This window comes from Zeus faber (assembly GCF_960531495.2).
Source record: "Zeus faber genome assembly, chromosome: 4".
Classification (NCBI taxonomy): Eukaryota; Metazoa; Chordata; class Actinopteri; order Zeiformes; family Zeidae; genus Zeus; species Zeus faber.
In genome coordinates this window covers 35,940,769-35,968,664 of record NC_137191.1, presented here as the reverse complement: position 1 = coordinate 35,968,664, position 27,896 = coordinate 35,940,769, and the positions used below count along the sequence as shown (strand labels likewise).

Genomic DNA, 27,896 nt, shown 5'->3' with positions numbered 1-27,896 from the left:
GACGCGCCGCGCACACCGCTCAGGCACTCCGCGCAGGTTGGAAGGAACCAGGATGCCACTGCACTCCACGCTGGCGGGCGGCGGGGCCCGGGCCCTGGACACGCAGGGCGACGGCCGCTCCTTCGAGCAGCTGAGGCAGGACTGTCTCCGGAGGAGGGCCCTGTTCGAGGACCCCGACTTCCCCGCCGAGGACTCCTCGCTGTTCTACAGCCAGAGCGTCCCCGTGCAGTTTGAGTGGAAGAGGCCGGGGGTACGTACCGCTCCACCCTAAAGGGTTCTTCATATTTAACTTTTAAAGTGCACTTAACGTACAAACCTCAGCAGCGCTATATCGCCGCCGTCTCAGCCAGGGCTCGTGAGATGTGAGGACGTTGGCTCAGCCGGACCTCACCCGGTGGAGTGGAACGAGAAGTGGTGCCGTAGCTTTTGGGGAGCGTTGGGTGCTTTAACGTGGTGCTTTTTAAATCTGGCGACGCAGGAAACACAGTTTGGGATTGAGAGAGAACTTGCCGCGTGTTGACGGAGGCACCAGGCCTCCATCTCCCTCGTCCGAAGGTGGGTGTGTCGACAAAAATGTCAAATAAAACCGAAAAAAAAAAGTCTAAATTAGGACTCAGTGCAGTAGACTGTGTGGATTTACACTCAGACACTTGTTTCCTTGGGACTATATTATAGTATTCTTCCAAGTTCCAAGTAAACTTAAAGTTTGTGTCTTACAGTCAAAAAACTAGTATACATCATAAATGTATACAATATATTTTAAGCATACTTCAAAACGGCTTGCACAAATACTATGTGTACTATAGTTCATGTGTACTTCAAAGTAAACTGTCAACTGTACTTATAGAGTGCATCTGTACACATAGTAAAATGAAAAAGAATCTTTCTGGAAATGAAATATACAAAATATATTAAAAATAACTGCTTAAAAAATAAATAAAAAATAACTGCTGAGCAGCAGATACTTTACGAGTGTATTAGTACAGCACATTTCATACATAATATAAAAGGAAAGAAGAAATAAAACCCGTAAAAAGATGTTGAAGTGCGGCTTGAAACAGGCCTGCACCGTGAAACGCGGCGGGACTCGAACCGGCACCCACTAAACACCGACAGCGTGACGGTGATCGTAGAGGAGAAAGAAACGTTAAATTCCAAATGGGACTTTTTAGTTGGAGAAGTCAGGTTTCTCTGTGGTATACGGGTTTATAAAAGGGAGCGCAGCCTCTCAGGGCGGTTGAAGGTTTCCTCCACCCTCCTCCATCCCGGGCGCGTCATCAAACTCCTTTTATGACTCCTCAGTAGCTTCGGTTTAATCTTCCAGATACTGACGGCGTCCGCCATTAAATGCCCTGTTAATCCGGCTCCCGTCGACAAACTGGTTCTGCCGGAGAATCAAGATGGAGCCCAGAGCAGATCTGCCTTTGTTCAGTTTTTCTTTAATTTGCCGTGCGTGAGGGTTTTCAGGGCTCTGCAGAGCTCCCAGCGCAGGAACTGCCAAATCTCTTATCTGAGGAGGGACCCTGACACCTCAAGGCGTGAGAGGAATGTGCAGAATGTTCTGCTGCCGCTGGTCCGGTCCTGGAAGCACAAATATGTGGCGTGGGCGAGTCGGGTGGAGCTCACCTTTCCTTAACCGAAGATAAACCAAACCTTAACTTAACCTGAGCTTAACTTGACAAAACGGTTAAAGAAGTACAGTGGGGAGGTCCCTTTAATGTAATATAATAATAATACAATATAATATAATAATAATAATAATAATAATATCATAATATAATACAATATAATATAATCATAATATAAAATCATATCATAATATAATAATAATAATAATAATAATATTATGTAAAATAATCTATAATATAATACAATATAATAATATAAAAATGATATTAGAACCTGGGATATCACAAACTGCCCAGTTTGACATGAATTTCTGGACCATTCATTTGTATTTGCGTTATCTTATAATAAAAGTAAAGACGCATGAACTAAGTTTTCACGCTCAAAATCTGTTCATTTTGCACAAGTACATTTTGACATACAAGTAATCAGACTTATGACTTGTGGCATCCCCGCCTTGTGAGACCATCCCCGGCCCCTGCAGCGTGAGAGTGGTAGAACCCGTCCTGCTGAGTCAACATTCAACCCTGATGAGGAACAGACCCAAGTCTACTACTGCTCTAGTGTGTGTGTGTGTGTGTGTGTGTGTGTGTGTGTGTGTGTGTGTGTGTGTGTGTGTGTGTGTGTTCGTTCCAGTGACTGTCAGTCCTGGAATGTGAACACACCTAAACCAGCACCAATGTCAATTGAATTCCTCCCTCCCCCAGGAGCTCTGTGATAACCCCAAATTCATCGTGGGAGACGCCAACAGGACGGACATCTGCCAAGGACAACTCGGTAAAATAATAGGAACCATGTCAAACATATACAGTGTATATATATATATATATATATATATATACACACACAAACATGTATGCAAACATATATACATACTGTACATGCATACTGTACATACATATATACAAACACACATACAGTGTATATATATATAACTGGGTATATATATATAATGTATATACAGTATACTGTATACACTATACTGTGTGTGTGTATATATATGTGTGTATATATATATATATATATATATATATATGTGTGTGTGTATATATATACTCTTATTTACTGTATAAATTAAAAATAAGATTATATTCACTTTCCTGAGCAGGTCCTCAAAGTATCCCAAAATGTTTCAATTCTGTTGAGTATTGGGCCTGAAAAGCAAAATTTTATTTCTTAAAATATGAATTTTTCTAGTTATATTTACCAAAATATTGATGTCAGTCAAAATCATTCGTTGCTCTGCATCAACGTCACATTTCTGATGTTCTGCAACGGTTCTGCAGAGTGGTTGGGATGTTGTGGTGATGTGTGACTAGAACCTGAAAGTGAGTAGAGCTGCTTGCTCCGCCCAGGGGACTGCTGGCTCCTGGCGGCCATCGCCTCGCTGACCCTCCACAAGGAGACGCTGGCCAGAGTGGTGCCCCACGACCAGAGCTTTGACCACAACTACGCCGGAATCTTCCACTTCCAGGTACGTTCAGTCGACTGAAAACAAGCTGATGTGCTTCCGGGGGGCCAGACGTTTCAATGTGATTTCATTTTAAACCGACAACTTGTTGTGTGGCGATCAATCACCACAAAACCTCCGATCGACTGGGATTCAACAGGTGGTGTTTTTCAATCCTCCAGTTCTGGCAGCACAACAAGTGGCTGGACGTGGTGGTGGACGACCGGCTGCCATCCGTCAGGAACCAGCTGGTGATGGTGCACTCGGCCTCCAATGACGAGTTCTGGAGCGCGCTGCTGGAGAAGGCCTACGCCAAGTACTACAGCGCTAGATAACCTGATAACGTGTGGGGAGGCCCCCAAAGGGGCTTCACATTAAGGGTTCATCCCTGCCAAAAAAAACCAAAAACAAGGTGTCATGGATGTTTCCATTGCAAGTGTTTATTCTGCGATAGAATTATTATTATTATTTAGTTTTTCTGGGGGAGGGTCAGTCATCCATTTTCATCTGAACCCTGTCTACATTTGAGACGTTTCCGTAGTTCCTTCCATGACCGTCCATCTTGTCGGCTTCCGCTCAGGCTCCACGGCAGCTACGAGTCCCTGAAGGGCGGCAGCACCATGGAGGCCATGGAGGACTTCACCGGCGGCGTGGGCGAGACCTTCGACACCAAGACGGCACCGGACGAGCTCTTCACCATCATGAAGAAGGCCCACGACAGGGGCTCCATGCTGGGGTGCTCCATCGACGTGAGGGACCCCCTCCCTCCTCACACTCCACATCCTCACTTTCCCCCTCATCGCTGCCCCCACCCTCGCTGTCATCCTCATCTCACCCTCATCTTCGTCCTCGCCTTCACCTTCAGCCCCGCACTCATCCTCACCTTCATCCTCCCCCGTGTCCTCATCCCACGTTAATAACAAATGAATAGCATGTTCATAGCATGTTAATAACACCATGGGTCATTCCTCCACCCAGATCACCAGCTCTGCTGAATCCGAGGCCAAGACGCCCAGCGGCCTGGTGAAGGGCCACGCCTACTCCATCACCGGGCTGGAGGAGGTGAGAGGGCGGGGGGGCACAGAGATCCGCTCGGGGTTAGGGCGGTGGAGTAGAGCCGAGCAGAGCGTGCGGTTCTGACGAGTTACTCCTCCCGCAGGTGAATTACCGGGGAAGGAAGGTGCGTCTGGTCCGCATCAGGAATCCCTGGGGCCAGGTGGAGTGGAACGGGCCCTGGAGCGACAGGTCCGAACGCACGCACCTCCCGCTCCGTCAACCGTCCGGCGGCACAGCCCTCCCCTGCAAACAGTGTTGCTCCGGGGCAGCCCCGGCCGGGCGCGTCGAGGGCATCTCCGTGTCCCGTGCACCGTCGTGACTTTCACCTCTTTTCTCTGTAGCTCCAGCGAGTGGGACCTGGTCGATCGATTGGAGAAAAAACGAATCCTGCAGAATTCCACCGACGACGGCGAGTTCTGGTGAGTTCTCCCGACGCAAAAACCGTTCAAAATGTGCTTTTCTTTTTTCTTTTTTTCCTCTCTCTTGGCGTAGAAGGTTGGTACCGTATCACACTGGGATGTTGCATTCAGCCTACAAATGCTACTCTCTGATGAGGTTCGTAAAGTTGACTTTATTCTTCTCCTCACGGGGATACTCCAGGTTTTTTTCGGGTGAAAGTCACCTTTTTAAATAGTTCCAGACGGGGCTGCCCCGAGCCTTCATGGGGACGCACTGGGCCATTTTTTCCCACTTTGTTCAATTAGAAAACGGGGGGAAATCAGTACGTCTAGAATAAAAACACACTGTTTTTATTTGTTTTGTTTGGAGTGACGGGGAACCGGGACACGTAGTGGAGATCGCTCCCTCTCCTTTAAAAAAAACAAAAAACCTTTCAAGTGCTCTTCGGGGCCCTCTGGTGGCCACGGAGGCCCCTCACCATTCCAGGGCCCGAGGCGGTTGCATATATTGCCTAATGGAGGGGCCGGCTCTGCAGCTGCATTTTAAACTAAGATCTTGTTTAATGTTTTACTTTTTACGCCTCATAAAGACCTAAGATGTATCTCTTATATAGCTCAGCTTTGTGATCCTGGAAGGTGTATTTGCCAGGAGTTTCACAGGAGCTAGGCTAGCTGATCCCATCCGCAGCCATGTACTGAGCTAACACAGCATGCGGAACCGGCGTTTCCCTCTGGGTGCTCAGTGCGTTCCCCCGTCGCTTCTCTCATCTTTTCAATGCAAACGCCTGTTCCGGCAGGATGGAGTTTGAGGACTTCAAGGCGAACTACAACAAGGTGGAGATCTGCAACCTGACGCCCGACGCTCTGAGCGACTCCACCCGCCGCCACTGGGAGGTCAGCCTGTTCGAGGGCAACTGGATCCGTGGCTCCACCGCTGGAGGCTGCAGGAACTACATCGGTGAAGGAGCAAACTGTGCAGGGATATAACATGGAGCCGACTTAACGTCGGGGGTTCAAGCAGGAGAAGCTGTTTTCTCACAGCTTCTCCTGCTTGAACCATTTCAGCTTTCAGCGTGAGATGTTGAAACAATATGGATTTGTGAATGAGTGAAGAAAATGTCAAGCATCCTTTCTGCTGCCACCTTTTCTTACTTTTCACCAGATTAGTAAAGTAACCAATAGACTAATACACAAATGTGTAACCCCTGTGTAACCCTTTTGTAACCCCTGTGTAACAGACACCTTCTGGACCAACCCGCAGTTCAAGCTGCAGCTGGAGGACGCAGACGACGAAGACGACGTCTGCAGCGTCGTCGTCGCTCTGATGCAGAAGAACCGACGCAAAATGAGGAAGGAAGGACTGGACCTGGAGACCATCGGGTTCGCTGTGTACGAGGTCTGTCTGTCTGTCTGTCTCTCTCTCTCTCTCTCTCTGTCTGTCTGTCTGTCGGTCGGTCTGGACTTAACAACCACCGGGTTTGCTGTGTACGAGGTCTGTCTGTCTGTCTGTCTGTCTGTCTGTCGTCCACCAACCCGCTCCACTGACCCCCCTCCCTCCCCAGGCCCCAGATGAGGCGGACCACGTGGGGAAGGACTTCTTCCGCTACCACCCGTCCAAGGCCCGCAGCCGCACCTACGTCAACATGCGGGAGGTGTCGGAGCGCTTCACGCTGCCCCCCGGCAGCTACCTGCTGGTGCCCACCACCTTCCAGCCGCACCACGAGGCCGACTTCCTCATCCGCATCTTCTCCGAGAAGAAGGTTGGATCAGAGTGAGTGCAGCCCCGTCCGTTGAGTGAAGGAAGGAGGAAAGTCCAAAGTTTGTGGCTGATAATGCCTAAAATGCCGAAAACACCTGGAAGGCTTGCAGTGTTCCTGTGGAGGTGAGGAAAGCCGACCTCCACCAGGGGGCAGTAGAGGACAAACCTGATCCAATTCGTAGGACGACGTCCACAACAAAACCAAACATGTCGCCTGCTGAGCAACAAGAGAATAAAGACAGTAATGTAAGGGATACAATCAATAGATGAAAATATGAATAAACACATAAGGGATATGATATTCGGGAGGCCCTCCGATAGTTTCCTTTTGCCTCTGCGACAGCGGCCCCTGGGGTCCACGCCCCTGCAGCGTGTCTTATGTTATGTCTTATGACACATTTCAAAAAGCAACGACGCCTGAAACCAACTTTGTTGAGATGCGCTGCAGATGGAGACGGTTCGATCCCCGGCTCCTCCAGGTAGCGTGCCGATGTGTCCTTGAGCAAGACACTGAAGCCCCCCAACCGCACCCCGGGCGTGGCTACATGCAGCCACTGCTCGGAGCTACGTCAGTTACGCGGATGTGAAATGCATTTCCTGGCCTCAGTACTTGTCCTCTGTGCATTGACAGTTCATTCCATCGCATCACGTCGTTCGGCATTTTTGAGGCTTTCGCCCAAAACCGGCCCCAGGAAGCAGGCGTTGTCGTGGTTACAAACCCCTGTGCTTCACTGTCGTCTAGTTCCCAGCACCGTGTGTGCGCGGTGACACGCCGTCGTTCCAACACCCGGTTATTCTGGAATCCCAACAGTCCCTAAAGGGTCCCATTGGACATGGACGACACCCTAACCCCCACCTTCTCTTCAGCTTACACCCAAACTGCACCGTCTCCAGCCCCACTTTTTTTTTTTTTGGACCGCTGGGGTCTCAGATGAATGGCGCCGTCGGGACGATGGGGGGCACCCGCCGGAGAACCCACACGGGGGGGAAAGTGAGCGTTGAGATTCTGCGCTCGACGCGTTCCCCTTTTTATCAATAAGGAAACAAAAACAAAAACCTCTTTTATTTCGCAGGGAGATGGGGACCAATGTGGACGCCGACCTACCGGATGTGAGTAAATCCCTGAGGAACTGTCTCTCTGCCCCGCTGTCTGTCTGTGAGTCCTTCGGCGGACGGAGCATGTTGACCTGTCTCTCTCTCTCTCTCTCTCTCTCCCCTCAGCCCCCGATGCCCAGCACCCCGGAGGAGGAGAGTCCAGAGGAGAAGGGACTGAGGAGGCTGTTTGAGCAGCTGGCAGGATCAGTAAGACTCAGAACCTCAAGTTAAGGCTTCCTGACCTCCCACCGCTCCCCGTGGCAGGAGGGTGGAGAGTCAGTCGGGTGAGCGTCCCTTGACCTCCGGTTCTCCTTGTCTCCAGGATGAAGCCATCTCCGCCAGGGAGCTCCAGCAGATGCTGAACGGAGTGCTGAGCAGAAGTAAGTGAGCGCGCCGTCCCCGCTCCGTCGCCTTTCTCGTTCTGAAGTCGATGGACCTCGATGGGCGTCGGCTGGAGGCTGCAGCCGTGCGGGTGGAGGCTCCTTTGTTCTGAGATGTTTACCTTCCCTCTCTCTCTCTCTTCCAGGGAGGGAGATCAAATTTGACGGCCTGAGCCTCAGCACCTGCCACAGCATCATCAACCTGATGGACGTATCCTTTCGGCGCCCCCGCCGTCCGTTTCCCACAGCGACCCGAGGGGCGGAGCAGGGATGGAGGTCTTAGCGTTGGAGAACAGGGTTTCACGTTGAGCTCGAAGGCCGCGGCTCCGTCGGTGTTTTTGTGTTTTTGTTTTTTTCCCTCCTTAACGGAGCGAACCAGGTGGACAACACCGGGAAGCTGGAGTTCCAGGAGTTCAAGGTTTTCTGGGAAAAGATGAAGAAGTGGATCGTACGTATCCACTCCACCACCACCGCCTCCACCCTGCGGTAGAGGTGTTGCTTCGTGACCGCTGCCTCAGAGGTTTTATTGGAGGTGGTGGTGGAGGTTGGGGCGGAGGTGGCGCAGGTTGTTGAGGTGGTTCAGGTGGTGGGGGTGGGGCTTGACTTGGAGGTCGAGGTTGGGGTGGAGGCGGAGCTTGAGGTGGTGCAGGTGGCGGTTGTGCTGGCGCTTGGGTTTGAGGTGGTTGTGGTGGGGGTTGAGGTGGAGGAGGTTGAGGTGATGGAGGTGGCAGTTTGGGTGGAGGTGTCTCCATCTGACGGTGTTTCGTTGCAGATGCTCTTCCTGTCGTTCGACACCGACCGCTCAGGGAAGATGTCTTCCTACGAGCTGCGCATCGCCCTCAAAGCTGCAGGTCTGAGCTCATCCCTGTTTCAAACACCATGGGTGGAGGGAGCGTGGGTGAAAGGATGAATGATGCTTGAGAGGGTGAACACTGTGACGGGGTGAACGCTGTGTGACAGGCTGAACGCCGTACGACAGGGTGAACGCCGTGTGACAGGGTGAACGCCATGTGACAGGCTGAACGCCGTGTGACAGGCTGAACGCCGTGTGACAGGCTGAACGCCGTACGACAGGGTGAACGCCGTACGACAGGGTGAACGCCGTGTGACAGTGTGAACGCCTTGTGACAGGGTGAACGCCGTGTGACAGGGTGAACGCCGTGTGACAGGGTGAACGCCGTGTGACAGGGTGAACGCCATGTGACAGGCTGAACGCCGTGTGACAGGCTGAACGCCGTGTGACAGGCTGAACGCCGTACGACAGGGTGAACGCCGTACGACAGGGTGAACGCCGTGTGACAGTGTGAACGCCTTGTGACAGGGTGAACGCCGTGTGACAGGGTGAACGCCGTGTGACAGGGTGAACGCCGTGTGACAGGGTGAACGCCGTGTGACAGGGTGAACGCCGTGTGACAGGCTGAACGGCGTACGACAGGGTGAACGCCGTGTGACAGGGTGAACGCCATGTGACAGGCTGAACGCCATGTGACAGGCTGAACGCCGTGTGACAGGCTGAACGCCGTGTGACAGGCTGAACGCCGTGTGACAGGCTGAACGCCGTGTGACAGGCTGAACGCCGTACGACAGGGTGAACGCCGTGTGACAGGGTGAACGCCATGTGACAGGCTGAACGCCGTGTGACAGGCTGAACGCCGTACGACAGGGTGAACGCCGTACGACAGGGTGAACGCCGTGTGACAGTGTGAACGCCTTGTGACAGGGTGAACGCCGTGTGACAGGGTGAACGCCGTGTGACAGGGTGAACGCCGTGTGACAGGGTGAACGCCGTGTGACAGGGTGAACGCCGTGTGACAGGCTGAACGGCGTACGACAGGGTGAACGCCGTGTGACAGGGTGAACGCCATGTGACAGGCTGAACGCCGTGTGACAGGCTGAACGCCGTGTGACAGGCTGAACGCCGTGTGACAGGCTGAACGCCGTGTGACAGGCTGAACGCCGTGTGACAGGCTGAACGCCGTACGACAGGGTGAACGCCGTGTGACAGTGTGAACGCCTTGTGACAGGGTGAACGCCGTGTGACAGGGTGAACGCCGTGTGACAGGGTGAACGCCGTGTGACAGGGTGAACGCCGTGTGACAGGCTGAACGCCGTGTGACAGGCTGAACGCCGTGTGACAGGCTGAACGCCGTGTGACAGGCTGAACGCCGTGTGACAGGCTGAACGCCGTACGATAGGGTGAACGCCGTGTGACAGGGTGAACGCCGTGTGACAGGCTGAACGCCGTGTGACAGGCTGAACGCCGTGTGACAGGCTGAACGCCGTGTGACAGGCTGAACGCCGTACGACAGGGTGAACGCCGTGTGACAGTGTGAACGCCTTGTGACAGGGTGAACGCCGTGTGACAGGGTGAACGCCGTGTGACAGGGTGAACGCCGTGTGACAGGCTGAACGCCGTGTGACAGGCTGAACGCCGTGTGACAGGCTGAACGCCGTGTGACAGGCTGAACGCCGTACGACAGGGTGAACGCCGTGTGACAGTGTGAACGCCTTGTGACAGGGTGAACGCCGTGTGACAGGGTGAACGCCGTGTGACAGGCTGAACGCCGTGTGACAGGCTGAACGCCGTGTGACAGGCTGAACGCCGTGTGACAGGGTGAACGCCGTGTGACAGTGTGAACGCCGTGTGACAGGGTGAACGCCGTGTGACAGGCTGAACGCCGTGTGACAGGCTGAACGCCGTGTGACAGGCTGAACGCCGTGTGACAGGGTGAACGCCGTGTGACAGGCTGAACGCCGTGTGACAGGCTGAACGCCGTGTGACAGGCTGAACGCCGTACGACAGGGTGAACGCCGTACGACAGGGTGAACGCCGTGTGACAGGGTGAACGCCTTGTGACAGGGTGAACGCCGTGTGACAGGGTGAACGCCGTGTGACAGGGTGAACGCCATGTGACAGGGTGAACGCCGTGTGACAGGGTGAACGCTGTGTGACAGGCTGAACGCCGTGTGACAGGCTGAACGCCGTGTGACAGGCTGAACGCCGTACGACAGGGTGAACGCCGTGTGACAGGGTGAACGCCGTGTGACAGGCTGAACGCCGTGTGACAGGCTGAACGGCGTGTGACAGGCTGAACGCCGTGTGACAGGCTGAACGCCGTACGACAGGCTGAACGCCGTACGACAGGGTGAACGCCGTGTGACAGTGTGAACGCCTTGTGACAGGGTGAACGCCGTGTGACAGGGTGAACGCCGTGTGACAGGCTGAACGCCGTGTGACAGGCTGAACGCCGTGTGACAGGCTGAACGCCGTGTGACAGGCTGAACGCCGTGTGACAGGCTGAACGCCGTGTGACAGGCTGAACGCCGTACGACAGGGTGAACGCCGTGTGACAGGGTGAACGCCGTGTGACAGGCTGAACGCCGTGTGACAGGCTGAACGCCGTGTGACAGGCTGAACGCCGTGTGACAGGCTGAACGCCGTACGACAGGCTGAACGCCGTGTGACAGTGTGAACGCCTTGTGACAGGGTGAACGCCGTGTGACAGGCTGAACGCCGTGTGACAGGCTGAACGCCGTGTGACAGGCTGAACGCCGTGTGACAGGCTGAACGCCGTGTGACAGGCTGAACGCCGTGCGACAGGGTGAACGCCGTGTGACAGGGTGAACGCCTTGTGACAGGGTGAACGCCGTGTGACAGGGTGAACGCCGTGTGACAGGCTGAACGCCGTGTGACAGGCTGAACGCCGTGTGACAGGCTGAACGCCGTGTGACAGGGTGAACGCCGTGTGACAGGGTGAACGCCGTGTGACAGGGTGAATGCCGTGTGACAGTGTGAACGCCGTGTGACAGTGTGAACGCCGTGTGACAGGCTGAACGCCGTGTGACAGGCTGAACGCCGTGTGACAGGCTGAACGCCGTGTGACAGGCTGAACGCCGTACGACAGTGTGAACGCCGTGTGACAGGGTGAACGCCGTGTGACAGGGTGAACGCCGTGTGACAGGCTGAACGCCGTGTGACAGGCTGAACGCCGTGTGACAGGCTGAACGCCGTGTGACAGGCTGAACGCCGTGTGACAGGGTGAATGCCGTGTGACAGTGTGAACGCCGTGTGACAGTGTGAACGCCGTGTGACAGGCTGAACGCCGTGTGACAGGCTGAACGCCGTGTGACAGGCTGAACGCCGTGTGACAGGCTGAACGCCGTGTGACAGGCTGAACGCCGTGTGACAGGCTGAACGCCGTGTGACAGTGTGAACGCCGTGTGACAGGGTGAACGCCGTGTGACAGGCTGAACGCCGTGTGACAGGCTGAACGCCGTGTGACAGGCTGAACGCCGTGTGACAGGCTGAACGCCGTGTGACAGGGTGAACGCCGTGTGACAGTGTGAACGCCGTGTGACAGTGTGAACGCCGTGTGACAGGCTGAACGCCGTGTGACAGGCTGAACGCCGTGTGACAGGCTGAACGCCGTGTGACAGGGTGAACGCCGTGTGACAGGGTGAACGCCGTGTGACAGTGTGAACGCCGTGTGACAGGCTGAACGCCGTGTGACAGGCTGAACGCCGTGTGACAGGCTGAACGCCGTGTGACAGGCTGAACGCCGTGTGACAGGCTGAACGCCGTGTGACAGTGTGAACGCTGTGCTCCCCCTGCAGGCATGCAGCTGAACAACCAGCTGCTGCAGCTTCTGGGTTTGAGATTCGCCGACACAAACTACGACATCGACTTCGACGACTACCTGACCTGCATCGTGCGCCTGGAGAACATGTTCCGTACGTGGGGGCGTGGTCAGGGGCGGGTGGGGCGTGGTCAGGGCGGGTGGGGCGTGGTCGGGGCGGCGGTGGCCCGGTGTCTCCCGAGGCTCCGGGTTCCGATCCCACAGTGTTCGAACCCGGCCGGTCTGGCGTCTGGCGTCTGGTGTCCCCATGGGTTTTCCTCAGGGAGCTCGAGGGCACGCGTGTCAGGGCTGGACTCTCCTGCCGATGCCCCTGAGCAAGGCATCGGTCCGGATCCGGAGTCGGCCCCCGGGCGCCGCTACGTGGCATCCCACTGCTCCAACACCCGTCAGATACTAGGACGTGTGAAACGCTGACCACTGATGTCCCTCTGAGGGATTAATGAAGTGTATTTTTCAAACGTTACCAAAAGTGATCTGGAGTTCTGCAGCAGATGTTACATTTAAGTAGAAAATAGAACCAAAGCTCTGTTGATGTTCATTTATACAGCACCTACTGTATAACATAACCTACCCAACATAAAAATATATATACAGTACATATAAAAGTAGTTAGGAAACAGATACGGTGCAGATTACAGAGTAAAACAAAGGCCGGTTTAAATTTCGATGTGGTGTCTGACCTTTTAGAACCATCATCATTTTTCTCTTTTTAGAGGATTAGTGGAGAATGGTTCTCCAAGTCAGTAGACAAGGTCAAGGCTTAAGGATCAGTGTCGTGGTTCATTTCAAACGCTCCGCAGCCCCACCCGTGATGACAACAGCGATGACATGACAAGTGTGAGTATTTACAAACCCCAACCTGGACCCTTCACCTGTGCTCTATGTGTGCGTCTCTCAACCAGGCGTCTTCCAAGCGCTGGACAAACGCAAGACGGGGAGGGTCAACATGAACATCATGCAGGTAAATGGCGTTTCGACCACACCGACCCACGTAACGCCCCAAAAAACAGAATGAAACGTGGAAAAAGTAAAGTCTACAGAGTAGCTCTGTACAGGCAGGAACCCGCAGCCTCCAAAGGGTTGAACCCGTGTAGGTCCAGGAAGGAAACGGTTGAATCAAAATACTGGATTTGTTTACTTTCTGAGGCTCTGTCCATTGGCAAGAAGCTAAAGAACAAGGAGCTTTAACTCAGAATTATTATTATTATTATTATTATAATTATTGTTATATATTATTATATATTTGTATTGTTATATTTTATTATTATTTATTATTATTGATTTTTGTTATTATATATTATTATTATATATTATTATATATTTGTATTATTATATATTACTATTATATATTATTGAGTTTTTAGCCCCTGAGAGGGTGTTTAAAGGCTTCAGAACACACTGTTTTGTCAGAATGAATGTTGTACCAGAAGCAGCATTTTATGGATAAATACAGTGGATAAATGGGTAAAGTGCACCCGTGTGTAACCCTGATAGACATGAGCATAGATATGAATATAGATATAAGATACGAGCACTTTTTGTGTGTCTTCCATCCCTCAGTTCCTGATGATGTCCATGAACGTCTGAGGAGAAAGGAAACCCAACGGGAGCCGCCAGAAGAACAAAAAAATAAATGTAACAGAAAAAAGGCCTTGGAGTGCAATGTGTGTTAGAAAAGTACAAATATAAGAAACAAATATTTACTGTTTTATTCCATTCAAGCCTTTGGTGTATCTCTCACTTTTTAGACCTTTTTTTGGTGTTTAACCGATCATTTACATCCTTAAATGTTTGGGTTTCATGGATCCTGCTGGAAACCACTATCTTTGCTTTTTACCGAGAATTATCTAATAAATAAAGCAAGAAAAATAATAAATATTTTTCTTATTTATAATAAATAAAAAACGAATAATGTCATCACTGGTTTGTCACTTGTTTTTCTTTATTTGACTATTTTTTTACAATTTGAAATGCTGTTCCATCGAATTGTCAAAGTAAACCATAAAAATATTTAGATTTCTATAGATAAATTAGATATATTAGGTTAACGCTGGTTATTATTTAATAACACACATCAGTGGATATTCACATACACATACAACAAAAAAAACTATCAAGCTGTCACTCTTCTTAATTTAGAGTTTTAAAAACAGCTATTACATTCCTAAATATTTAATCTTATCTTACGTTATTTTATCTTTTATTTTATTTTATTTGCCCTAAGAAAAAGCCCGGAAGATGGAAATTGGCTGGCGACACTTTACTGGAGACGGGTAGCAGCAAGTCAGAGCAAAGAACGGAGGAGGACTCGCCATGCGACGGCTGAAAAACTGACACAGGAAATGACCTTATTTTCCCTAAATAGAGACTCAAGAAAAGGCCCAGAAACCGACGTCACATTTGACGTTTGTGATTTGCGATGGAATCAAACCGAGCTCCACGAGAGCGTCTGCATTTATGCATGAGAACAGGTTTGCGTTATTATAAGCAGGGATATTGGGAGCAACTGGGTGAGTTGAGGGATGCAAGTATTCTGTTATGAAGAATTTGAATTCCCACCAACCTGAGCCCCCTATTCTTATCCCCTCCTGCCCTTACAACTAACACCTCTCTAAAACGTACACCCCAACCTGCCCTTTTCCCAAACACTCAAAAGAACGTAGGACGTACGGTAGGACGATAACATACTCACCTGCACTGACTGTACTCACCCGTAGGATAACCCTCGCCTGTAGGATAACCCTAAACCTGTAGGGTAACCCTCACCTGTAGGGTAACCCTCACTTGTAGGGTAACCCTGGCCAGTAGGATAACCCTCACCTGTAGGGTAACTTTACCCGTAGGATAACCCTGGCCAGTAGGATAACCCTCACCTGTAGGGTAACTTTACCCGTAGGATAACCCTCATCCGTAGGATAACCCTCGCCTGTAGGATAACCCTCACCAGTAGGATAACCCTCACCTGTAGGATAACCCTCACCTGTAGGGTTACCTCACCAGTAGGATAACCCTCACCTGTAGGATAACCCTTACCTGTAGGGTAGCCCTCACCTGTAGGGTAACCCTCACCTGTAGGGTAACCCTCACCTGTAGGATAACCCTCACCTGTAGGGTACCCCTCACCTGTAGGGTAACCCTGGCCAGTAGGATAACCCTCACCTGTAGGGTAACTTTACCCGTAGGATAACCCTCATCCGTAGGATAACCCTCGCCTGTAGGATAACCCTCACCAGTAGGATAACCCTCACCTGTAGGATAACCCTCACCTGTAGGGTTACCTCACCAGTAGGATAACCCTCACCTGTAGGATAACCCTTACCTGTAGGGTAGCCCTCACCTGTAGGGTAACCCTCACCTGTAGGATAACCCTCACCTGTAGGGTAACCCTCACCTGTAGGATAACCCTCACCTGTAGGGTACCCCTCACCTGTAGGGTAACCCTGGCCAGTAGGATAACCCTCACCTGTAGGGTAACTTTACCCGTAGGATAACCCTCATCCGTAGGATAACCCTCGCCTGTAGGATAACCCTCACCTGTAGGGTAACCCTCACCAGTAGGATAACCCTCACCTGTAGGGTAACCTTAGCCGTAGGGTAACCCTCACCTGTAGGATAACCCTCGCCTGTAGGATAACCCTCACCTGTAGGGTAACCCTCACCAGTAGGATAACCCTCACCTGAAGGGTTACCTCACCAGTAGGATAACCCTAACCTGTAGGATAACCCTCACCTGTAGGGTAACTTTACCCGTAGGATAACCCTCACCTGTAAGATAACACTCACCTGTAGGATAACCCTCACCTGTAGGATAACCCTCACCTGAAGGGTTACCTCACCTGTAGGATAACCCTCACCTGTAGGATAACCCTCACCTGTAGGGTAACCCTCGCCTGTAGGATAACCCTCACCTGTAGGGTTACACTCACCTGTAGGATAACCCTCACCTGTAGGATAACCCTCACCTGAAGGGTTACCTCACCAGTAGGATAACCCTCACCTGTAGGATAACCCTCACCAGTAGGATACCCCTCACCTGTAGGGTTACCTCACCAGTAGGATAACCCTCACCTTTAGGATAACCCTTACCTGTAGGGTAGCCCTCACCTGTAGGGTAACCCTCACCTGTAGGGTAACCCTCACCTGTAGGATAACCTTAGCCGTAGGATAACCCTCACCTGTAGCGTAACCCTCACCTGTAGGGTAACCCTCACCAGTAGGATAACCCTCACCTGTAGGGTTACCTCACAAGTAGGATAACCCTCACCTGTAGGGTAACCCTCGCCTGTAGGATAACCCTCACCTGTAGGGTAACACTCACCTGTAGGATAACCCTCACCTGTAGGGTTACCTCACCAGTAGGATAACCCTCACCTGTAGGATAACCCTCACCTGTAGGGTAACTTTAGCCGTAGGATAACCCTCACCTGTAGGATAACACTCACCTGTAGGATAACCCTCACCTGTAGGATAACCCTCACCTGAAGGGTTACCTCACCAGTAGGATAACCCTCACCTGTAGGATAACCCTCACCTGTAGGGTAACTTTACCCGTAGGATAACCCTCACCAGTAGGATAACCCTCACCTGTAGGATAACACTCACCTGTAGGATAACCCTCACCTGTAGGATAACCCTCACCTGAAGGGTTACCTCCCCAGTAGGATAACCCTCACCTGTAGGGTAACCCTCACCTGTAGGGTAACTTTACCCGTAGGATAACCCTCACCTGTAGGATAACCCTCACCAGTAGGATAACCCTCACCTGTAGGGTAACCCTCACCTGTAGGATAACACTCACCTGTAGGGTAACTTTACCCGTAGGATAACCCTCACCTGTAGGATAACCCTCACCAGTAGGATAACCCTCACCTGAAGGGTTACCTCACCAGTAGGATAACCCTCACCTGTAGGGTAACTTTACCCGTAGGATAACCCTCACCTGTAGGATAACCCTCACCTGTAGGGTAACTTTACCCGTAGGATAACCCTTACCTGTAGGCTAACCCTCACCTGTAGGGTTACCTCACCAGTAGGATAACCCTCACCTGTAGGATAACCCTCACCTGTAGGGTTACCTCACCTGTAGGGTAACACTCACCTGTAGGGTAACCCTCACCTGTAGGATAACCTTACCCGTAGGGTAACCCTCACCTGTAGGATAACCCTCACCTGTAGGGTAACCCTCACCTGTAGGGTAACTTTACCTGTAGGGTTACCTCACAAGTAGGATAACCCTCACCTGTAGGGTAACCCTCGCCTGTAGGATAACCCTCACCTGTAGGGTAACACTCACCTGTAGGATAACACTCACCTGTAGGGTAACTTTACCCGTAGGATAACCCTCACCTGTAGGGTAACCCTCACCTGTAGGATAACACTCACCTGTAGGGTAACTTTACCCGTAGGATAACCCTCACCAGTAGGATAACCCTCACCTGTAGGATAACCCTCACCTGTAGGGTTACCTCACCTGTAGGGTAATCCTCACCTGTAGGATAACCCTCACCTGTAGGGTTACCTCACCTGTAGGGTAATCCTCACCTGTAGGGTAATCCTCACCTGTAGGATAACCCTCACCTGTAGGGTTACCTTCCCCTGTAGATCCAACTCCCACAGAGCCAAGCTCACATCGTCCATTCGTACATGGAGTCCATTTATTTTATTTTCATATTTGGCGCAGTGCATTGCACTGCTGCCTCACAGCAAGAAGGTCCTGGGTTCGATTCCCGCCTGGTTGGCTGTTGGCACTGTGCTCCGGTGGGTTATCTCCAAATTGGAGCCTTTCTGTGTGGAGTTTGCATGTTCTCCCCGTGCTCACATGGGGTTTCCTCCACCTCACGTCAGTAAGGACCCCCACCAAAAACATGCACCCATCATGGTCTGACCAGCGATGGACACTTATCACCTGGTCCCCGGGCGCGTCCACGTACGCTGCCCACTGCTCCTGGCTGTGCCCCCGGAGGAAGGACAAGCCAGGATGGTTCAATGCAGAGAATCCATTTCACCGGCCACCATCAAGCATGTGTGTGTGTGCAAGCATGTGTTGTAGTGTGGTGTGTTGTGTGATTAATAAAAACTGTTTCTTCTTCTTCTGTTTCTATTTTATTCAATTTTTTGTTATTTTATTTTTACAATGTGTTTTATTTTATTTTATTCCAGTCTATTTTTATATTATATGATATCATATTTTCATTTCGTATTTAATTGTATTTTTATATTATATTTTTTATATTTAATTACATTTTATTTTTTATTTTATTTTATCGACTCTATCGACAGTCGATTACCGCCGTCTTGTAGATTATGCCAACTATAACAAAGGGGGGTCGCGGTATTGCCTGCCATTGTAAACAGGAATATCATTCCGTATTTTGGGAACTTGTTTATGAATTTTTATATTTTCCAGAATGTCAACACGGATCTCATGTCGCGTATCCCGTCGTATAATCACGTTCACATCCCACCAAACGACCTCTTGGTGGCTCCCACTCCCCCGCTGTGGCTGCAGTGGTTCCTTCCACGCATGGCGGCGTGGTGAACGGAGCAACGTGCGTCAACAAACTGCGACTTTAGGGGTTTTTACACCTTGTGTCACGACAAACAGGAACTTTTATATGAAAGTATTCTTTTAAATTCAACGTTTTTTGTGCTGAATAATCGAATGAAACCATCGGACTTTCTGCTGAACGATGGTAAGCGACGCTTTGTGTCACGATGCTCACTCAGCTAACAGCTAACAGCTAACAAACAACAACTAACAAACAACAACAGGAGCTGAAACTGGATCAAACAGTACGATCACACAATAAAGTAGAGGAATGTTAAGTATATTAAGGTAATAAAATGGTGAAATATCCTTGCTAACGTGTTTTTTTTAAAATGATATCATAAGACAACACTTGAATAATCCCTTGGGTGAAGTTCTGGAAATATCACACTGTTATAATTGTATGTACATCATTTTATATTCTGTTTACTATCTGTTCTGTTTACATCACAATCAGCTGGAAATAGAAGTTATAGTTCTCACCACCCAAAGCAAAGTGCAGTGATTTACGTTATAATAACAAAACAACACAATATAAATATAAACCAGAAAATGGAAAAAGTGGACAGTATTTAATATACACCAAACCTCACAATAAACAATGATTATAACGTTATAAAAGAACAGGAAAAACAATAGAAAATAAAAGATTAAAAATAAAAGGTCATGGCCAAAAGTAAATATACGATCCTATACAATAACTTGTGAACTTGTAACTTCCGCAAAGCGGATGATTAACTTGAGATAGAAATGGTGATGTAGAGTAAACCTGCCACTAAATATGATAACAAATTGTTGGCAATAAGCCTATAAACCAAAAGGTTGACAGCAAACACCCGATGATGCTGATGTTTCCTGTTTCCTGCCTCTTGCAGCCGTACAGGAAGAAGAAGTCGTTCATCCAGAAGAAGAATGCCGTGACCTTCCACCTGGTGCACAGGAGCCAGAAGGATCCTCTGGCTGCAGATGAGAAGGCTCCTCAGCACGTCCTGCTGCCCGCCAGCTCGGTGAGGCCACGGGCGGAGGCCACTTGGCGGAGGCCACTTGGCGGAGGCCACGGGCGGAGGCCACGGGCGGAGGCCACGGGCGGAGGCCACGGGCGGAGGCCACGGGCGGAGGCCACGGGCGGAGGCCACGCTCAGCTCCTACACCTTGTACTGAAGGAGCCGATAACAAGCTCAAACTTCAACATCTCATGTAGGGCTGCCCTAGAAAGTGGAATCATAAGCCAGAAACCCTGTCAAGTCGAGCAGTGTTTTTTTTCCCCACTGTCAGTGTTCATTACAATAAGAGGATAAAACAGATAGCATCTTACAAAATACACAGGGATAGCATCTCAATGATGAATTATAAATTAGGGGAATCATGAATGGAACAGTTCTCCGTGCTCCCCGATCGATAACAGTGTGGGGGCGGGGCGGAGAGTGGGGGGTGATCGGGGGAGAGAGTCACGGAGAAATTGGCCCCGTTCCGCAGGGTTCCCTTCCACAAGGAGACGTAAAATAAAATAAAACCGTTTTGGCGCCGATCGCAGGCACCCCATCACTAGCGCACACAGTCAGTACCGTCGGAGAGGGAGGCCGGCTCACAAAATGCGCTCCAATCGCTCCCTCTCTAATCCAGTCGCTCTCCGAAAGAAATTAATAAATGAATATCATAAATGTGCGATGATTAGTCAACTAATGGCTTGAACTGACGGTTAATAGTCGACTAGGGAAATTTAGTCGGGGGGAGCCTTATGCTGTACTTTACCGATTTCTTGTTATCTTTAGTTTCTGCTTCACTGTTTCATCGTTTATTTCCATGGTTATTGTCATCCGTCTGTTAAAAACTTTCCTCCGTCGGGTCTGCGCTTCCTGCTCCGCAGGCGGCGGTGGAGAAGCAGCGAGCGCAGCAGCGGGAGTTCGGCGTCTTCTTCGACGATGACTACGACTACCTGCAGCACCTGAAGGAGGCGGCCACGCCCGCCGAGCTGGTGGCCGCCGCCGGACCGGCGCACAGGCGACCCGTCCACCTCCCGAGGGACGAAGATGAGGAAGAGGACAAAAGGGACCAGGCCGCCCCTGTGAGTCAGAAGGACCATCATCATTATCATCATCAACTTAAAATAATAACAACTAATTGTTGTTGTTAATAGAAATAATGAGGATTAATAATTGAACTGTCTTTTGTTCATTTGATGGCACCGTGTGATAGTGGCATAAAATAGAACAAACCGCGTTGTCAGGTCGTCGGATTCCATGTCAAATGTTTGCATATAAATTTACGGGAAATGTGGAGCAGATAGTAGAAATACTGCAAGACTCAATTTCATTAAATAGAAAAATGTCATCTACAACAACTTGATGACCTGGACAACCCCACCCTCAACCAAACTGGAAACTCACCTCATTCACATTTTGTTTAATGAGCGTTTCTAAATTCCCATTCAATTTGGATGGAGACATGCGATTGTGAAAAGTACCAGTTTTTTACATCATTAATCCAAATTCTTAGAGGAGCAATAGACAACTTAGACAACCAGATGGCTTTACGATCGCTCAGATGGCTCGGTGGAAACCATCAACCCACTTTGGGGATAAGAGAAGGAGGAAGCGTGTTGACTGAAGAGCTCCACCCAACTTGTCTCCCTTTTAGTAGAATTGTATTTATTTTGGTGGAACAGCCATAGACATAGAAACACAGACGCCGCGTTGAGCTCGGGATCCTCGTCGCCGCCGCCATGTTGGAAGGGGCGGGGCTGTAGACAAACAGGAGTAAACAGGAAGCTGCGCTCGGTCCGGGTAAAAGTAACGTTGGTCAACACCTTTCGAGGAGTGGTTTCCTGTGACGCTGCAGTGAATCCATCCTTCTGCAGGGACTCCAAGCCGCAGCCTGGAAGCACCGTCAGGTGGAGCTCCATAAGCGGCTGACGTGAGCACGGGTGACGTCGTTGCTCCGTGAACATCACACTGTGCGGTCGTCTTTTGCTCCTTGGGATGCTGTAACCATGGAAACCCCCACACTGTGTTGCAGGTGGCCAGCATCAACCTGCCGTCCTCGGTGTTCGCCTCAGAGTTTGAGGAAGAGGTCGGGCTCCTCAACAAGGCCGCTCCCGTCTCCGGTGCGTGTCGGGCCCTCCGTGCTCCTCGCACATGAGCAGCTCCGTGCTTGACAAACCTTGTGGAACCTTGACATGATGCCGTGTGCGCCGCAGGGCCTCGTCTGGACATGGACCCGGACATCGTCGCCGCTCTGGACGAGGACTTCGACTTCGAGGATCCGGAAAACCTCCTGGAGGACGACTTCATCCTGAGGGCCAACGAGGCCCCCGCTGCCGCCCAGTGAGAGGGAGCCCTGTGGGCTCCAGCGCCGTTTTACACTTGCACGCTTTCACTCTTTCACTCCTTCACTCTTTCTGTCATTCTTTCATCCTCTCACTCTTTTATTCTTTCTGTCATTCTTTCACTCTTTCATTCTTTCACCTTTTCTTTCATCCTTTCACTCTTTTGTTCTTTCACTCTTTCACTCTTTATTTTACTTTCATTCTTTCACTCTTTCATCCTTTCACTTTTTCATTCTTTCACTCTTTCTTTTACTTTCATTCTTTCACTCTTCCTTTCACTCTTTCACTCTTTCATTCTTTCACTCTTTCTTTCACTTTTTCATCCTTTCATCCTTTCATTCTTTTCATTCTTTCACCTTTTCGTTCATTCTTTCCCTTTTTTCATTCTTTCACTCTTTTACTCTTTCATTCTTTCACTTCTTCCTCTTTCATTCTTTCACTTCTTCCTCTTTCATTCTTTCGCTAAATAAACCTCTTGAATCTTTCACTACGATCTCACACTGAAACTGTCTTGAACCGTTTCAGTGACGATGACGAGTGGGAGGACACGGACGAGGAAGACGACTTTGACTCTGATGGCGGCGTCTCTGGTGACGAAGAGGAGGGTGAGGGGCGCGGCAGACGCGAATTCCTCTTCATGGACGAGGAGACGAAGAGCCGCTTCACAGAATACTCTCTGACGTCGTCGGTGATGAGGAGGAACGAGCAGCTGTCGCTGCTGGACGAGCGCTTCGAGAAGGTGCCGCTGAACCTGATTCTGTTCATTTACGTTGTCGTTGTCGACCACGGCGTGTGCTCTGGTTGCCCCGTTGTCAGTGACCGCTGTGACTCTGAAGATATAATAATCAGACAAATTATCTTCGATAAACATATTAAGAGTAAAAAAAAAACAACAGTTCAAACTGTGAAGAGATGTTGACGGTTGCATCGTTTAACCTGAAAACAAGACAAACTGTCCAAAAACATGTTAAATATAAAAAAAAGTCGATTTGTTTATGAATAATTTTCCATTTTAGTGTGTTTAGTGGGTTAGTGTTGGGCCCTGCTTGAATACTTTTACTGTGATTATTTTGTTTTTGTTCATTTTATTCCGCTGTTGTAGTAATACAACAGTAATACAACAGCAGCATAAACCGAGAGACATTTACTGACGTTGAACATTGGAACATTTCAGTTCAGGTCGTAGCTAACTCACCTTTTTAACGGCGCCTTAAAATCACCTTGACATTTGGATCTCCGTGTTGCTCTCTTCCCATTTTTTTATATATTTTTTAGTTTTTTGAGCAGTTTGACGACGATGAGATCGGCGCGCTGGACAACACGGAGCTGGAGGGTTTCATCGAACCCGACAGCGCTCGACTGCAGGAGGTGATCAACGACTACTTCAGACAGAAGGAGAAGGAGTGAGTGAGAGAATACCTTACTCAAAATATCCACTTATTCTGGTTGTTCACCTTATTCTGGTTGTTCACCTCATTCTGGTTATTTTTCTTATTCTTGTTATTTTTCTAATTCTTGTTATTTTTCTTATTCAGGTTATTTTTCTTATTCTGGTTATTTTTGTTAGTTGTGTTATTTGCAATGTGTCCCTCAGAGCACAATGGGATAATTATTTAGCTTGTAATTCTGTGACCTTGGTGAACCAAAATGGAACCCCGCTCTCCGACTCAGGTACCAGAGGCCCGACGAGCTGGGCCCCCGGGCGCTCCCCTCCCTGAAGGAGGAGCAGGAGCAAGAGGAGGAGCAGGAGATGGAGACGCTGGTTGTCGAGACGCCGGCGGAGAAGTGGGACTGCGAGACGATCATCAGTGAGTCCAGTTTGAGTTTCATGAGACGTGTACGGTGGAATGTATTTGTGTTGTTTTCTAAGGGGACGTGATGAATTAATTTGCATATTTCGCTTTATTATCCTCGTCTAAATATAATCGAATGAAATTTGTTCCCTCCAGGTACTTATTCAAACATCTACAACAGACCCAAAGTCATCCAGGATCTACCAAAGGTACGTCGTCACAGCGCTCTTGGGTCCATTCAAGGAGGGTTCAGTAAGATTTTATTACTTCGCTGACCGTGACGAGTGTGGGAGGGCGTGTCCGTCCACGCTTCCCTCCATGACTGCTGAGGTTCAACATCAAATACCATTTGATTCAGTGAGATAAAGCAGGACTTTTATTTATCCCTGGAGGGAAGTTCAGGCGTTGCAGCAGCAGAAAACGATACAAATTGAGATAAGGAATGACACGTATGTACACTATCTTTGGGTTCTTACAGAGCCTTGAGGTGCTTGGGGTGCTTGAATTTTATCCTCTGAAATGTAAGATCTGGAATGTCTTAAATGGGCCCTTTGGTGCTGAATGCCTGGAAATTCCTTGAAAGAAACATGATCCTTGCGATCCTGTAATATTCTCCCTGGTTTTGTATTCAAATCGTAACATAATAAAACTTTTCTAGAATATAGGACGTAGATGATGCTGATCAATTTACTCCAGAACCTTTTTGGAAATAGCAGGGATAATAGTAGATGACAATGAGATGAATAATAAATATATAATGTATATACTATTATATAAATAGATAGATATTATATAAATAGAAAAAAGACTAAGATCATATTATATTTAAATTAATAAAGATCACATTGAAAATGGCTTATATTGGTTTTGCGTGAAGTCCTGGAAAAAAGAAAAAAAAATTGCTTAAAAAGAACTTGAAAGTGCTTGAATTTCATTTTGTAAAACCCAGAATGAACCCTGCTATCTACACAAGTTAACATGCAGTAGCACTGTGCCATGATGACTAGGGACTTATTATTATTATTATTATTATTATTATTATTATTATTATTATTATTTAGATATAAATATATGTGTATATATAATAATAATAATAATTATTATTATTATTATTATTATTATTATTATTATTTAGATATAAATATATGTGTATATATAATAATGATGATGATAATAATAATAATAATAATAATAATAATAATAATAATAATAATTATTATTATTATTATTATTATTATTATTGTTATTATTACCAGAGACTCTCAGAATTCCCATCGTCTTCCGTCTGCGCGTGGAGTTAAATGGCTCAGGAAGCCGAATGTTCGGCTTCAGCGTTTTGATTCAGTCCCCCCTCCCCCCAGCCAAAGACAATCCGGGTGTCGGCGCGGTCGGGCGTCCCGCTGGGCGTGCTGCCGCCCCGCGGCCCCACGGCACGACAGGCCGAGCGCATGGAGCGCATCAACGACTCGGACCTGCCGCGCGTCTGCACGCAGCCCCGCAACAAGGAGGAGAGCGGGGAGGAGCGGAGGGCCCGGAAGACGGTGATCAGGGAGGAGCGCAAGGTGCGTCGCCACGGCAACACACTGAAAGGAAGGTTTCCGTGCTGCTCTCTGCAGCTTCTTACTGTGTGTGAATGCAGTGCGATGGGGAAAACGCTGAGAAAAACCTGTAAAATGTACTTTGAGGAGACAGGAAAGACACAACGTGAAGGGTCTTGGTTGTGCTGGGGAAGACAAAGGCTGAATAACCTGCACTTTATTTTTCACGGTTTTATTGACTCTTCTGCACTTTCACAATTCAGCTCTTTTGGTTCAATCTCTGCTAATGTCAGAGACTAGAAACAGAAAGGAAGAGACTAGAAACGGGATGCTGCGTCACTTCCGTTTCACCAGGCTTTTCGGGGTTTTAATTGACTCTGCTGCACTTTGACAAATCAACTCTTTTGGCTCCATCTGCATTGGAAAGGGGCGGTAAACGGGGAGACAGGAAACAGGAAGTGACAGAATAAAAACAGGCAGTTGCGTCGCTTTCTGCTGGCAACCCAAAAACTTGCGCCCAAAAAGTAGTTTTAAATCAAATGCGGTATCCGTTTTATTAAAAAAAAAAAAATGCTAGAAGAGTCGTGGGATGTTTTTTGTGTCTCCATCGTTGCATTTGAAGCTCGGTGAGAAGCTGTGGCAGAGTGGTAAGTTTCAACAGCTCAATGGTCCAACATTTTAATCAAAGGCCTGGGATGGGATCGGTGTCTCGGGTGATCCGATCACAAGTGGACGGCTCTGAGTACGTCCCCTCACGCCTGTCTCGGTGACACCGTGCGATCGGGTCTCACTTCCCCGCCCTGCATGCAAATAAACAGGTCCATCGGTTCCCTTTGCAAAGACCAAAATACAGAGGAGTTAAATGTTGGTGCCGTGTGTGTGCTGTACGCAGCAGAGTTATGGGAACGTAACTCAAGAGAATTCTAGACGATCTAATCTAAACTAGACCTCATCCAGACCTCGAGGCAGCGTTGCCGTACACACCGCGCCGCATTTCCTGCGTTTTTATTTCACATGTATTTATTTTAGTTTTCTTTCCTGCTCGTGTGAAACAACATTTTTAAACAGCGGAGTGGACGGGGGCGGTGGAAAGGGAGCCACCTCCGGTCCACCGCCGTCCCCGTTCCCCCGCGTCCCGGAACAAAACGAATAAAAACAAAGCGTGTTTTTATTTCAGATGTATTTATTTTCCTCCGTTTGCTAATTGAACAAAGGTAAAAAAAACATTTGTGTCCCGTACCGCGTCCCGTGCCGCATCGCGCACGTCTCCCTGTTGCTTTGGGACTTAGTAAAAACTGGATGTTTTTGTGTAAATACTTTACTTGTACATAATACTTCCTGCACTTCTCTAATGGAGAGATTTTCTCCGTTTCCCCACCAGACTTTGATACGACGCTGATAAAATAATTTGGCCACATGCCACCAGACCACCTCCACCATTTTATTTATTGCAGCATTTCTACACTTGCTTCGAAATTCCCCTTAAATTTGGATTGAAACACAATTGTGGAGCCGAAATATTTGACCAAATGATCGCTCTGCTCGGGCGGTTTTTATGGTAGTTGTGACGTCGTGCAGCTACTGGGCTAAACTCTGTGTTTCCGTGGCGACAGGAGCGGCGGCAGGAGAAGAAGGCCAACAAGCAGGCGTTCAAGCAGGAGAAGGTCCGACAGGAGAAGCAGATCCTGAACCTGAGGAGCAGCGTGCAGGGGCTGAAGCTCTGCTGAGGCTGCAGCACTGCAGAGACTTAAAACACACACACACACACACAACTCCGTCTCCAGGTTCACAAAGACGTTCGGCGTTGTGTGTTTTCTGGAGACAATAGAAATCCATTGTTTATGTTCATTAAAATATTTAAAATAAATCCTTTGTGGCTTTGTGTTGAACATTTTTTTTTTTGTACTGTCACCCTTTGGTGTCATTAAAAGCACCACTAATAACACTAATACTGTGCAGCTCCACCTCGTGCAGCTAAAACAGCTGTGAGGTGGAGGCAGTGACTCCACCAGACTCTGAAGGTGTCCTGTGGTATCTGGCACCAAGACGTCAGAAGCAGATCCTAAGTCCTGGAAGGTGGAGGTGGGGCCCCCATGGATCGGGCTTGTTGTTCCAGCACATCCCACGGATGCTCCATGGGATCGGACCCTAACCCCACCCATCCACATGATGTAGAAGAAAAGGTGATTCATCAGACCTCCACCTTCCATGGCTCCATGGTCCAGTTGTGACGCTCAAGTGTCCATTGTAGGTGCTTTCAGGGGTGGACAGGGGTCAGCGTGGACACTGTGA

The 27,896-nt window shown here is 49.3% G+C and overlaps 2 protein-coding genes across 2 annotated transcripts; both read left to right on the top strand.

The window, feature by feature from the left end:
* Positions 1 to 29: 29 nt before the first annotated feature.
* On the top strand, positions 30 to 14,319 carry capn9 (calpain 9). Its single transcript, XM_079998495.1, has 20 exons — positions 30 to 250; positions 2,334 to 2,403; positions 2,982 to 3,100; positions 3,259 to 3,392; positions 3,657 to 3,825; positions 4,055 to 4,138; positions 4,236 to 4,321; positions 4,474 to 4,551; positions 5,328 to 5,488; positions 5,769 to 5,926; positions 6,093 to 6,301; positions 7,363 to 7,399; positions 7,511 to 7,591; positions 7,707 to 7,764; positions 7,911 to 7,975; positions 8,144 to 8,212; positions 8,537 to 8,615; positions 12,379 to 12,495; positions 13,304 to 13,362; positions 13,962 to 14,319. Exons 1-20 carry the CDS (start codon positions 53 to 55, stop codon positions 13,986 to 13,988), a joined length of 2,058 nt encoding a protein of 685 aa, XP_079854621.1. The 5' UTR covers positions 30 to 52; the 3' UTR covers positions 13,989 to 14,319.
* Positions 14,320 to 18,939: 4,620 nt separating this feature from the next.
* Positions 18,940 to 27,465, top strand: ltv1 (LTV1 ribosome biogenesis factor). Its single transcript, XM_079999366.1, has 11 exons — positions 18,940 to 19,093; positions 19,824 to 19,955; positions 20,816 to 21,013; positions 21,964 to 22,051; positions 22,145 to 22,271; positions 22,799 to 23,012; positions 23,549 to 23,676; positions 23,945 to 24,081; positions 24,223 to 24,275; positions 25,428 to 25,628; positions 27,218 to 27,465. Exons 1-11 carry the CDS (start codon positions 19,091 to 19,093, stop codon positions 27,329 to 27,331), a joined length of 1,395 nt encoding a protein of 464 aa, XP_079855492.1. The 5' UTR covers positions 18,940 to 19,090; the 3' UTR covers positions 27,332 to 27,465.
* The last annotated feature ends 431 nt before the right edge of the window (positions 27,466 to 27,896 follow it).